General features: G+C 45.6%; 1 protein-coding gene across 1 annotated transcript; it reads left to right on the top strand.

Moving 5' to 3' along the window:
- Positions 1-1,269: 1,269 nt before the first annotated feature.
- Positions 1,270-10,656, top strand: LOC127906011 (cyclic nucleotide-binding domain-containing protein 2-like). The gene is made up of 13 exons (XM_052506440.1): positions 1,270-1,297; positions 1,443-1,480; positions 3,958-4,176; positions 4,359-4,403; positions 4,884-5,047; positions 6,374-6,530; positions 6,842-6,993; positions 7,845-7,983; positions 8,084-8,165; positions 8,565-8,628; positions 8,758-8,875; positions 9,092-9,255; positions 9,573-10,656. The coding sequence occupies exons 1-13, from the start codon at positions 1,270-1,272 to the stop codon at positions 9,754-9,756; spliced, it is 1,554 nt and encodes a 517-aa protein (XP_052362400.1). The 3' UTR covers positions 9,757-10,656.
- The last annotated feature ends 592 nt before the right edge of the window (positions 10,657-11,248 follow it).

The following is an 11,248-nucleotide window of genomic DNA, read 5'->3' on the forward strand; positions in this document are numbered from 1 at the left end:
TGCTCTGCCTGTACCATCCAATGAGGATATCTGTGCCATGGGTGTGGCTGCCGGTCAACGACACTGACAACCAATGACGTTGCAGGACAGTGAGGACACACCCCCTATGCCAGTTTAAAGACCTATCACTGGACTCATATGGATTGTACTACGAACAGTAATGTGAACTATTTTAGGCTTTTAGACTGTGAAAGGGCATAGATAATAATGTGCCAGGGTTTGAAGAGGAAGATAATAGATGTTGGAGAGGGTGTAAGTGTTAAATCAGTGTGTGAGCAGAGACGGTACGAGAATAGCTAGTGTGTTAGAGGAAGTTCTATGGTTATTCCTCTTGTCTTGTGAAACCAGCCTGATCTCGCGATAGCTCACATTCCCGAAGTGAAACTAAACGTGAGCTCAGCAGTCCGTCTGATTGACCAGGCTGCTATCCCTCCCCCGTACAACCAGTGAAATCCCTGGGATCCAATAAGATCTATAACACTACCACTACTGTGGTTTGAGATGCACTACCCTATACACGTCCTCCGAGTCATAATAAACGTATGGGAGGGTCCTCAATTGTATCGTTTTAATGAAATCTGTGAACTGTTTATGATACATTGATGTGTTTTATTCTGTGGTTGATGATTATGTGTATGAGAGACATTGTATGTATCAGTGCATATCAAACATGTTATAGCTGTATGAGCCTTATAGAAGCGTTATAAATATATTCATGATCCATTTTTCTAAAACAACGGCCATTTTTTTCTTGTCTTTGGAAGTTTTGTATGGTCTTTCTGAAATCTCTGTTGAAGCCCAAATAAGCAGAAAGCTGTATAAGGGGTTATTGAAGGGTTAGGTCAGGTTGACATTGGGATTGGTGGTTTTTGGCAGTAATGTGTTTAGGACTGCATTGCTTGAGGTAGAGGTTCCCCCAACCACAGATCTAGATCAGGTTATCCTACCCCACATCCACTTAACCTTTAGGGGGATGAACAAATATCTGACCCTGTGTCAGTGGTTAGGTTTGACTTCTACCCACTCATAGCTACATCACTGAATAGTCTATGCCTAAAATATGGATTAGCGCTGTGCTTGTCAACCTGGGGTATGTATACCACTGGGGGGACTTGGCCTTTCTCCTGGGGGATTCAGAAGACACCTCCACAATGACTGTCCTGGCTGAGACGCTGTGATAAAATACACCCTGTGATGTCACAGAGGAACCTCTAGTGGGTGGAGTCCATATCTCAAAAATAAACAACTACCACCTGACACCAGTGGACAATGGAGACAGGAGAGAAAGTGGAGAAAGGTAAAACCACATTGTTTCTTAATTTACATCTTAGACACTACAAAAATGCTTGTGGCTCAGAAACATACCCACCACCGGTATGTCTATCATTTTGTCCTGGTGAGGGCTATTAGTTCATTTGATCAGCATCTCATTCTGTTTCCAGCAGCTGCGAAGGAGGCCAAGACGGACCTCAAGGATATGGTAATGTGCATAGATATAGAAAGCTAGATAGGAATATTTGTTAGAGACTGCAGGCACAAACTGTCAGCCATTATTATTATACCATCTTAGTTGTATTTCTATGGTAACAGGGCTCTCCATAGGCTCTCTTAGTTCACGTTTAGTCCTTCAGATCTGGCCACATACACCCCTCCCCCCTTATCAACGGCATGTACTGTTATGTATGCCACTCTAGTTCATAGTTCAGTCCAACCTGTGTCCTCTGACCATGGGTGTTTAGGAGAAGATGTTGGGACAATGCCAATGACCTTACAGTCCATGTATTGACCTCTCTCTCCCTCCTCTAGCCAGTCCATGTATTGACCTCTCTGTCTCCCTCCTCTAGCCAGTCCATGTATTGACCTCTCTCTCCCTCCTCTAGCCAGTCCATGTATTGACCTCTCTCTCTCTCCTCTAGCCAGTCCATGTATTGACCTCTCTGTCTCCCTCCTCTAGCCAGTCCATGTATTGACCTCACTCTCCTTCCTCTAGCCAGTCCATGTATTGACCTCTCTCTCCCTCCTCTAGCCAGTCCATGTATTGACCTCTCTCTCCCTCCTCTAGCCAGTCCATGTATTGACCTCTCTGTCTCCCTCCTCTAGCCAGTCCATGTATTGACCTCTCTGTCTCCCTCCTCTAGCCAGTCCATGTATTGACCTCTCTCTCTCCCTCCTCTAGCCAGTCCATGTATTGACCTCTCTCTCTCCCTCCTCTAGCCAGTCCATGTATTGACCTCTCTCTCTCCCTCCTCTAGCCAGTCCATGTATTGACCTCTCTCTCTCCCTCCTCTAGCCAGTCCATGTATTGACCTCTCTGTCTCCCTCCTCTAGCCAGTCCATGTATTGACCTCTCTGTCTCCCTCCTCTAGCCAGTCCATGTATTGACCTCTCTGTCTCCCTCCTCTAGCCAGTCCATGTATTGACCTCTCTGTCTCCCTCCTCTAGCCAGTCCATGTATTGACCTCTCTGTCTCCCTCCTCTAGCCAATCCATGTATTGACCTCTCTCTCTCCCTCCTCTAGCCAGTCCATGTATTGACCTCTCTCTCTCCCTCCTCTAGCCAGTCCATGTATTGACCTCTCTGTCTCCCTCCTCTAGCCAGTCCATGTATTTGACCTCTCTGTCTCCCTCCTCTAGCCAGTCCATGTATTGACCTCTCTGTCTCCCTCCTCTAGCCAGTCCATGTATTGACCTCTCTGTCTCCCTCCTCTAGCCAGTCCATGTATTGACCTCTCTGTCTCCCTCCTCTAGCCAGTCCATGTATTGACCTCACTGTCTCCCTCCTCTAGCCAGTCCATGTATTGACCTCTCTGTCTCCCTCCTCTAGCCAGTCCATGTATTGATCTCTCTGTCTCCCTCCTCTAGCCAGTCCATGTATTGACCTCTCTCTCCCTCCTCTAGCCAGTCCATATATTGACCTCTCTCTCTCCCTCCTCTAGCCAGTCCATGTATTGACCTCTCTGTCTCCTCCTCTAGCCAGTCCATGTATTGACCTCTCTGTCTCCCTCCTCTAGCCAGTCCGTGTATTGACCCCTCTCTCTCCCTCCTCTAGCCAGTCCATGTATTGACCTCTCTGTCTCCCTCCTCTAGCCAGTCCATGTATTGACCTCTCTCTCTCCCTCCTCTAGCCAGTCCATGTATTGACCTCTCTCTCTCCCTCCTCTAGCCAGTCCATGTATTGACCTCTCTCTCTCCCTCCTCTAGCCAGTCCATGTATTGACCTCTCTGTCTCCCTCCTCTAGCCAGTCCATGTATTGACCTCTCTGTCTCCCTCCTCTAGCCAGTCCATGTATTGACCTCTCTGTCTCCCTCCTCTAGCCAGTCCATGTATTGACCTCTCTGTCTCCCTCCTCTAGCCAGTCCATGTATTGACCTCTCTGTCTCCCTCCTCTAGCCAGTCCATGTATTGACCTCTCTGTCTCCCTCCTCTAGCCAGTCCATGTATTGACCTCTCTGTCTCCCTCCTCTAGCCAGTCCATGTATTGACCTCTCTCTCTCCCTCCTCTAGCCAGTCCATGTATTGACCTCTCTGTCTCCCTCCTCTAGCCAGTCCATGTATTGACCTCTCTGTCTCCCTCCTCTAGCCAGTCCATGTATTGATGTCCATGTATTGACCTCTCTCTCCCTCCTCTAGCCAGTCCATGTATTGACCTCTCTGTCTCCCTCCTCTAGCCAGTCCATGTATTGACCTCTCTGTCTCCCTCCTCTAGCCAGTCCATGTATTGACCTCTCTGTCTCCCTCCCCCAGTCCTGTCTCCCTCCTCTAGCCAGTCCATGTATTGACCTCTCTGTCTCCCTCCTCTAGCCAGTCCATGTATTGACCTCTCTGTCTCCCTCCTCTAGCCAGTCCATGTATTGACCTCTCTGTCTCCCTCCTCTAGCCAGTCCATGTATTGACCTCTCTGTCTCCCTCCTCTAGCCAGTCCATGTATTGACCTCTCTGTCTCCCTCCCTTCTCTAGTCATCGGCGGTTTTACATTTCCAGCAGGCAGCGGAGATGTTATTTTCATCCCCGGTGCAGGCTGCTCCATGCCGGGGCAAGCTGGGTTTTAAGTGGGCGGTGCACAGCGTCATCCTGATGACTCGCTTCTGCCGCTACTTCATATCCCGTTCCAACTATCGCCAATTCATTGAGTTCAACTTCCGGGAGACCATCACCAACCAGCCGGCCGGTGGAACGGTGCGTCGTGTGTGTGTGTGTAGGAGAGTGCTACTGTTAAGGGGAAGTGATAAGGTGCTGTGTTTTGCTGGACTAACAGGCCACCAGGTTTATGTAGCGGTCTTGATGGGAGATTGAGACAGAAGCTACAGTTTTGATATCCAGAAAGACTGGAAAGTCAACAATGATTTCTGTTCCTGCAGGGTAAAAGTCTGGTGTTTGACCTGAACCACTTCAAAGTGAAAGAGGTAACGATACCGTATGGATTTAGAAGACCTATGCTGGGTATGACCATACTGTGCTTATGACTGGAAGGAACGCTGTTCTCCTTGGTGTGTGTGTCTGCCTGTGTTGGTGTGTGTGTCTTTGCCTCTCTGTCTGTGTGAGTGAAAGCTTTGTGTGTATGTGTTTGAGCGTACGTGTGTGTGTGTGTGTGTGTGTGTCTCTGTCTGTGAATGCGTGAATGTGTTTGAGCGTATGTGCGTGTATGTCTCTGTCTTGAGCGTGTGCTATGTGCGTGTATGTCTCTTTCTGTGTGTGTGAATGTGTGTGAGCGTATGTGTGTGAGCATAGGTGTGTGTGTGTGTGTGTCTCTGTCTGAGCGTGATGCTATGTGCGTGTATGTCTCTTTCTGTGTGCGTGAATGTCTGTGCTCTGTCTAGCGTGAATGCTATGTGTGAATGTCTGTGCTTGTATACGTGTGTAGCGTTATGTCTGGAACATTCCAGGACCGGATCCCTGTCCTGCTGGTGGAGATTATGCGGAAGTGCCCAGAGGAGCGTTCTGAGTCGGAGGTGTTGCTGGTTCACAACATGCTGAGCTCTGTGAGCATGTTCCGTCGCTACAGTGGAACCTTGCAACTCCTTCTGGCCAGGGTGGTTCGCTATCAGAGGTTAGAGGTCAATCCCCTGTCAATCACTTGGGTTCCTTAGGGTAGTGGTTCCCAAACGTATTTTCTTTTAAATTAAGGAACTCAGTCCGGCTTTAAACGTACTCTTGAAAGTTGTAATAGTAGAATGCACAAGGTGTCATTTCTATATTAGTTATTGCATCATCAGTTCCTCTTGTCATGTCAGTCATTGCAGACCTTAGAGAGATATTTATAACTTGTCAGAAACTAGCTCATGTCAGCTAATGTTTTTTAGCCCGTAGATTTTGTGGTAATGTTTGTGTCTCTCAAATATCACATGAATACACATTAGACATGGCGAAATGTATAGAATTGCAAGAAAATTAGCTTTAAAACTGCAAAATGTTATTTTCACCCTGTGACAAAATGTGTAGAATTGCGGGAAATAAGCTTTAAACCTGCAACATTCTCTCCACCAACAAGAAGGGTGTTAACAGTTGATGTCATGATCAGTGCTTGTGCCATAGAAATAGACATGGCACAGGGAGGCCCCCGGATGTTCCCCAATGCTGGAAAAGAAAGGGGGTACCTAGTCAGTTGTACAACTGAATGCCTTCAACTGAAATGTGCCAACTGCATGGAAGGGGGCCTGAGTGAAAACGTTTGTAAACCCCAGTCTTAGGGAACGCAATGGAAAATGTCTAGGTAGTATAGTCCCTCCTTGTTTCAGTCAGTTTGTTTCTTTTAGTGTCAAATAAACACAACCCTTGTTTTACTAGTCTGTACTGGGCTTTGCTGGCCTGTATAGCTGCCATTGACCTACTGGGAGGCTATAATAGTCCGCTAACACTTTAGTTGAAGGGGCTTCTTGTGAAGTGTTGTATTGCCTTACTAACATTCATAGGACTTTATAGATGCAGTCATAGAGCGTTATACTGAACTGTACAATAAAGCATTAACCACTTAGATCAGGGGACCTGCGCGGTTCTGGTACTGGTTCCGACCCACATTTTCGATTATAAATCGATCTGTGGACACCGTAGATCGAAATGGCTTGCGTTGAGCGATAGCCCTGGTTCCCATGGACACAGGAGTACAAGCATTAACGCACAACAAGAAGCCATAATATAGACCTATCACAGCAGTTATATTTAACTATTACTGCATAAGGTACTACAAATATGTTTACAAGGCATTATAATGCTTTTACAAGTTTGTTCTTGTCGAATGTTCTGTATTATGTTCTGTTCCATGGTTTGTGTGGACTCCAGGAAGAGTAGCTGCTGCTTTTACAACAGCTAATGAGGATCCTAATACATAACAAATGAAGAGTTACCAACCCCCCCCCCCGCGCGGCTATGCCTGCAGGTTGGAGCGTCGCAGAGTGGTCATTAAGAAGGGCCATTGGGGACACAGCTTCTACTTTGTGTTCTCTGGGCTCCTGGCCGTCACCAAGGACACCGACGGTAGCAGTGCCTTCGTGGATAAGGAGCCCATCCTCATCAAGAAGGGCATGAGCTTCGGGGTGAGGCCTCACAATTCTATGTTTTAGGAGAAGCAATTTTTTTAAGATGCAATATCATTATCAAATAGTCGAAGTAGTGATAGTGGAGGTAGTAGTGGTGAGAATAGTAGTGATATTGTTTAGTGTTTAGGAAAAATATATCTGGGCTCTTGCAAACGTCATAACTCACATACATTCAAAGCCTGATGGGCAACGCAGACGAGTAGCTTCAACCACATGAAATAGCAAACCTAACTGTTGCCAGGCTACTGGCGCAATCGTGTGATTTTGACTGTTCTGACTATTAATGGTCTGTAACTGTTGTCTGTCAGGATGTGGCCTTGATCAAAACGCTGAGGAGGAATGCCACTGTGGTGTGCATGGAGGAGACGGAACTCATGGTGGTCGACAAGGAAGACTTCTTCGCTAACAAGATGGACGTAGAGCTCAAGAGGGAGTTCGACTATCGCTTCAGCTTCTTCCGGTGAGATTCTGCAGCCAGAGATGAGTTTTAGGATCTGAATATATACCCCTGCAAACCTGTCTTTGTTGAGCACCGCTCCTACTTTCCTACTGAAAAGCGAAGGCCTACCTGAATTTCTGCTACAAACGTGTCTTTGTTGAGCAGAGCACCACTCCTACTTTCCTACTGAAAGCGAAGGCCTACCTGAATTTCTGCTACAAACGTGTCTTTGTTGAGCAGAGCACCACTCCTACTTTCCTACTGAAAAGCGAAGGCCTACCTGAATTTCTGCTACAAACGTGTCTTTGTTGAGCAGAGCACCACTCCTACTTTCCTACTGAAAAGCGAAGGCCTACCTGAATTTCTGCTACAAACGTGTCTTTGTTGAGCAGAGCACCACTCCTACTTTCCTACTGAAAAGCGAAGGCCTACCTGAATTTCTGCTACAAACGTGTCTTTGTTGAGCAGAGCACCACTCCTACTTTCCTACTGAAAAGCGAAGGCCTACCTGAATTTCTGCTACAAACGTGTCTTTGTTGAGCAGAGCACCACTCCTACTTTCCTACTGAAAAGCGAAGGCCCACCTGAATTTCTGCTACAAACGTGTCTTTGTTGAGCAGAGCACCACTCCTACTTTCCTACTGAAAAGCGAAGGCCTTCCTGAATTTCTGCTACAAACGTGTCTTTGTTGAGCAGAGCACCACTCCTACTTTCCTACTGAAAAGCGAAGGCCCACCTGAATTTCTGCTACAAAGCTGTCTGTGTTGCAGCACCTTGAACTCCCACTACAAACAGTGTTTGTAACTCTCATTCACCGGGAGTCACATTGCCCCTCTTTGCAACTATTCACCTCTGTGCCCCTTCTCTCCCAGGTCACTCCAGCTAGTGTCCTCCTGGTCATACTCTCTCATTGAACAGATGGCTGACCATTCCAAGGCCGAGCAATTTCGATACGGCCACGTGGTCGTCAAGGACACCAACGACATGGGCAACATCATTTTCATTGGCAAGGTAACTGGGGGACAAAGTTGTAGGCCTACAGTGCATGTGGGGAATGTTGGGTAATGTAGTTGCAGGCAGAGATGTTTGAGATGAAATACTTCCATTACAGGGTCAATGTGACGTGTTGAGAGTGGTGGACCTTACCTCCTGCAGTACCTACCAACGCCTCCTAAAACAGTATGCAGACTCAGGTACTGGCACGTGTTTATAATACAATCCTACTGTAATGTGAAGACACACAAAATATGCATACAATATACACAGTTCACATTTCAGCATTAAGTTCTAGGCAACCTCAGTTTTCCCTGTATCCTATAGCAACCAGAGTAACACTTATTTTATTTTTATTAAAAAAAGGTGTCTGTTGTTTATATTGAGTTTTGAGTAAGATTATAACATTTGTGTAACATTATCTCGCTCTCTTTCTCTCTCCATCTCTCTGTCTATGTCTCTCTTTCTCTCTCTGTCTATCTGTCTGTCTGTCTCTCTTTCTCTCTCTGTCTGTCTGTCTCTCTTTCTCTCTCCGTCTCTCTGTCTATGTCTGTCTCTCTTTCTCTGTCGCTCTCTCTCTCCCTCTTCTTCTCTCTCAGTAAGCAGAGGTACATGTTTGCCAACACATGGATTCAAAGGCGAGCTGACAAACCAACCAGGAAGGTAATGTAACTGGCCACAGTGTATTTACCTGGATGTACCACACATCAGTGACATGGCTGCATCTCAGCTGTGTCCAGTTAGTTCGCTGCCCGGTGATAAGTTGTGTCTGTCTGTTCTACTCTTCCTCAGTGTCATAAAACACAAAGTCCTCCTCAATAATCCTCCACGTCCTCCCAGAGGACTTCCTGCAGACCTGCCCACCAGCGCCTGTTTCCTGATCGACACCCTTCATCAGAGCGGCACATTTGTACGTAGCCCTAAGGTCCAGACCTTACCCACATCAACATTGGAAGAAACCTGTATGGTACTTGTGTTCAGCATGGATGACCATGTAATAACATGATAATATGACATCCATGGCATGCTGTGTTCTGGGCATAGAGTTGTAATCACTTCCTTAAACTCTTCCTCTAGTGTTTTCTAACTCTACGGTTCCGTGTATCTGCTGTGTGATGTGGTTCAGGGTCTGAACCAGTACCTGATGCCGTCGAAGCAGAGAGACTGTCGCAGGTTCACTCTGGTCAGCCAGAGCGTGGAGATCCTGCGGGTGGAGAAGACTCGCTTTGACAAGCTGGTGGACAACACCACCATGAAGAAGCTGGAGGCCCTGCAGAAAACCTACCCAAGGTGAGACTTATGGATACCAGTTCAGATGGGCTGCCCTTACTGGTGCAATTCATAGAAAAGACGGGGCACCAGAAACAACCACTAGCCCCTACCCTCTAGGTGTTTGTGTAGATCTAAGACGACTCAGGACTAGATAGGTGTAAGGCAAGCAATCCACAGAGGGCAAGGTGGAATTTTCACTGTATTGCTTATACCTATCTAATCCTCTCAGATCTAGCTAGGGAGAATGTACGCATTACTGTAAGTTGCTTTGGAAAAGAGCGTCTGCCGAACGGCATATATTATTATGACCTCGTTTGTGTTATCTTCCTGTGTAGCGACGACGAGCTGTGCACTGTGTTCCTGGAACACAGCCGGTGGAAGGACTACAAACACAGTGTGATACAGGACCTGTTCCCGACCGGGTCGCCCCAATCAGAAGCCCCAAAACCCAGAAGCAGCAGGGCCACTGTGGCCCCAGCCAGGCCCTTCAGCAGACCAGACACGTGGTCAACAGGCTGAAACAGACAAAGCAGAGGGTAGAGCCAAACAAAAAATAATTAAATAAAGGAATAACTGTGTAGATGAATGAATACATAGACATGATTTTATCAATATGTTTCAAGTTTGAGCGTTTGCTGCATTTTTCATTATTTTCATCCTTATGGCTCATGCCTACCTTGCAACTAAAAACAATTTCACGGCATTTTAGTTAACATCAGGCAGAAATCAAATTATCTGCACACCATAATACCTTTTCTCAAGAAGAATGGTTTTGAAGTATAATTTCTCATGAGTGGGTCATGAGAAAACATACTTTAAACCCTTCTGCCCCTGCCTCTGCTCTCTGCGAGTAGAAAGCTGAAGGAACTCGGTTGTCACTAGTTAACACAGCCACGGAGTCGAAATTGGCTATATTGTAAATAAAAATAAAGAAAACAAAAATGTGTTTTATTATCTTAATGTAAGGTTAGGTTTAGATATAAGGTTAGTAGTGTGCTTAGGGTTAGGTGTAAAAACAGATCTTAAGAAGATAAATTGTAGAAATAGACAGAGGGTTTAGACATACTTATGGCTATGTTCCTCTGCCCAGTTGTTGATGATGCATGCTACATCTTACAAAGCCTGGATATTTTTTAAGTATCAGCTTGCCACATCATGGACACAATCCCCTGCTCAGATGTTGCATATATCAACCAATGGTTCCGTGCGACGTCGTCGACAGTGTCATCCCCTGACAGATTGCGATAACATATGATGTTACGACTGAGGAACTCCTATAATTTTACCCTAGTAGGCGGTAACTGCATAACAACATGGTGATCAGCTGAAAGTAACCAATCACAGCCAAACTTAAACTCGGTTCCCTCGCAACCAAGACCCACCCCTAACGACCCACGAGCTCCACATCGGCAACGTAAAGGGATTGATGACTGTCGCAAACTCTGCAGCCTAAGAAAATACTGAAATAATTCCTCCATAGACATACATGTATAGCTGAATGTCTTATGCCTCTGAAATATATATTGTGGCCGGCAAATAAATGTAATTATATTCAAAGCTCCCCTTACTCAGCCTATCAAGGCAATTGACGACAGCTGAATACAAAAATATTTTGACTTCCGGATTTACATGTCAAAATAAAAGCACAGTTTTTAAAAATGAAAATCAGTTATTGTTTGACTTTTCCCATTTATAAAATTATGTTTTCCAAAATAAATTCACGATCTGAGTTATGTGCACCCCTGCTCATTGTGGAGCGGGTTTAGCCCAATCAATGTTTTTTATTATTATTGGCTTTGCCAGTCTTCTGTAAGTATCCCCATATGTTGGTAGGCTGTATTTTGTCTAAACTCTGAAACAGTAACACTAACTTAGGCCAAATCCAGTTTGGATTCAGTTCAGTTATATTTATTTAAAATAAAAAAAACAATTAATGAATCGTTAATCGTTTAAGTTATATTGTCAATTTTGGCAACATTATTATTTATCACTATACACTTCTACATATGTT

The sequence above is a fragment of the Oncorhynchus keta genome, unplaced genomic scaffold (genome assembly GCF_023373465.1).
Source record: "Oncorhynchus keta strain PuntledgeMale-10-30-2019 unplaced genomic scaffold, Oket_V2 Un_contig_26479_pilon_pilon, whole genome shotgun sequence".
NCBI lineage: Eukaryota > Metazoa > Chordata > Actinopteri > Salmoniformes > Salmonidae > Oncorhynchus > Oncorhynchus keta.

Excerpts from the sequence above, each read along its gene's own strand:
- LOC127906011 (XM_052506440.1), top strand. The coding sequence starts at position 1,270 with ATGGAGACAGGAGAGAAAGTGGAGAAAG. Across the intron at positions 1,481-3,957 it reads AGACGGACCTCAAGGATATG|TCATCGGCGGTTTTACATTT; the intron begins GTAATGTGCATA and ends TCCCTTCTCTAG. Across the intron at positions 5,048-6,373 it reads AGGGTGGTTCGCTATCAGAG|GTTGGAGCGTCGCAGAGTGG; the intron begins GTTAGAGGTCAA and ends CTATGCCTGCAG.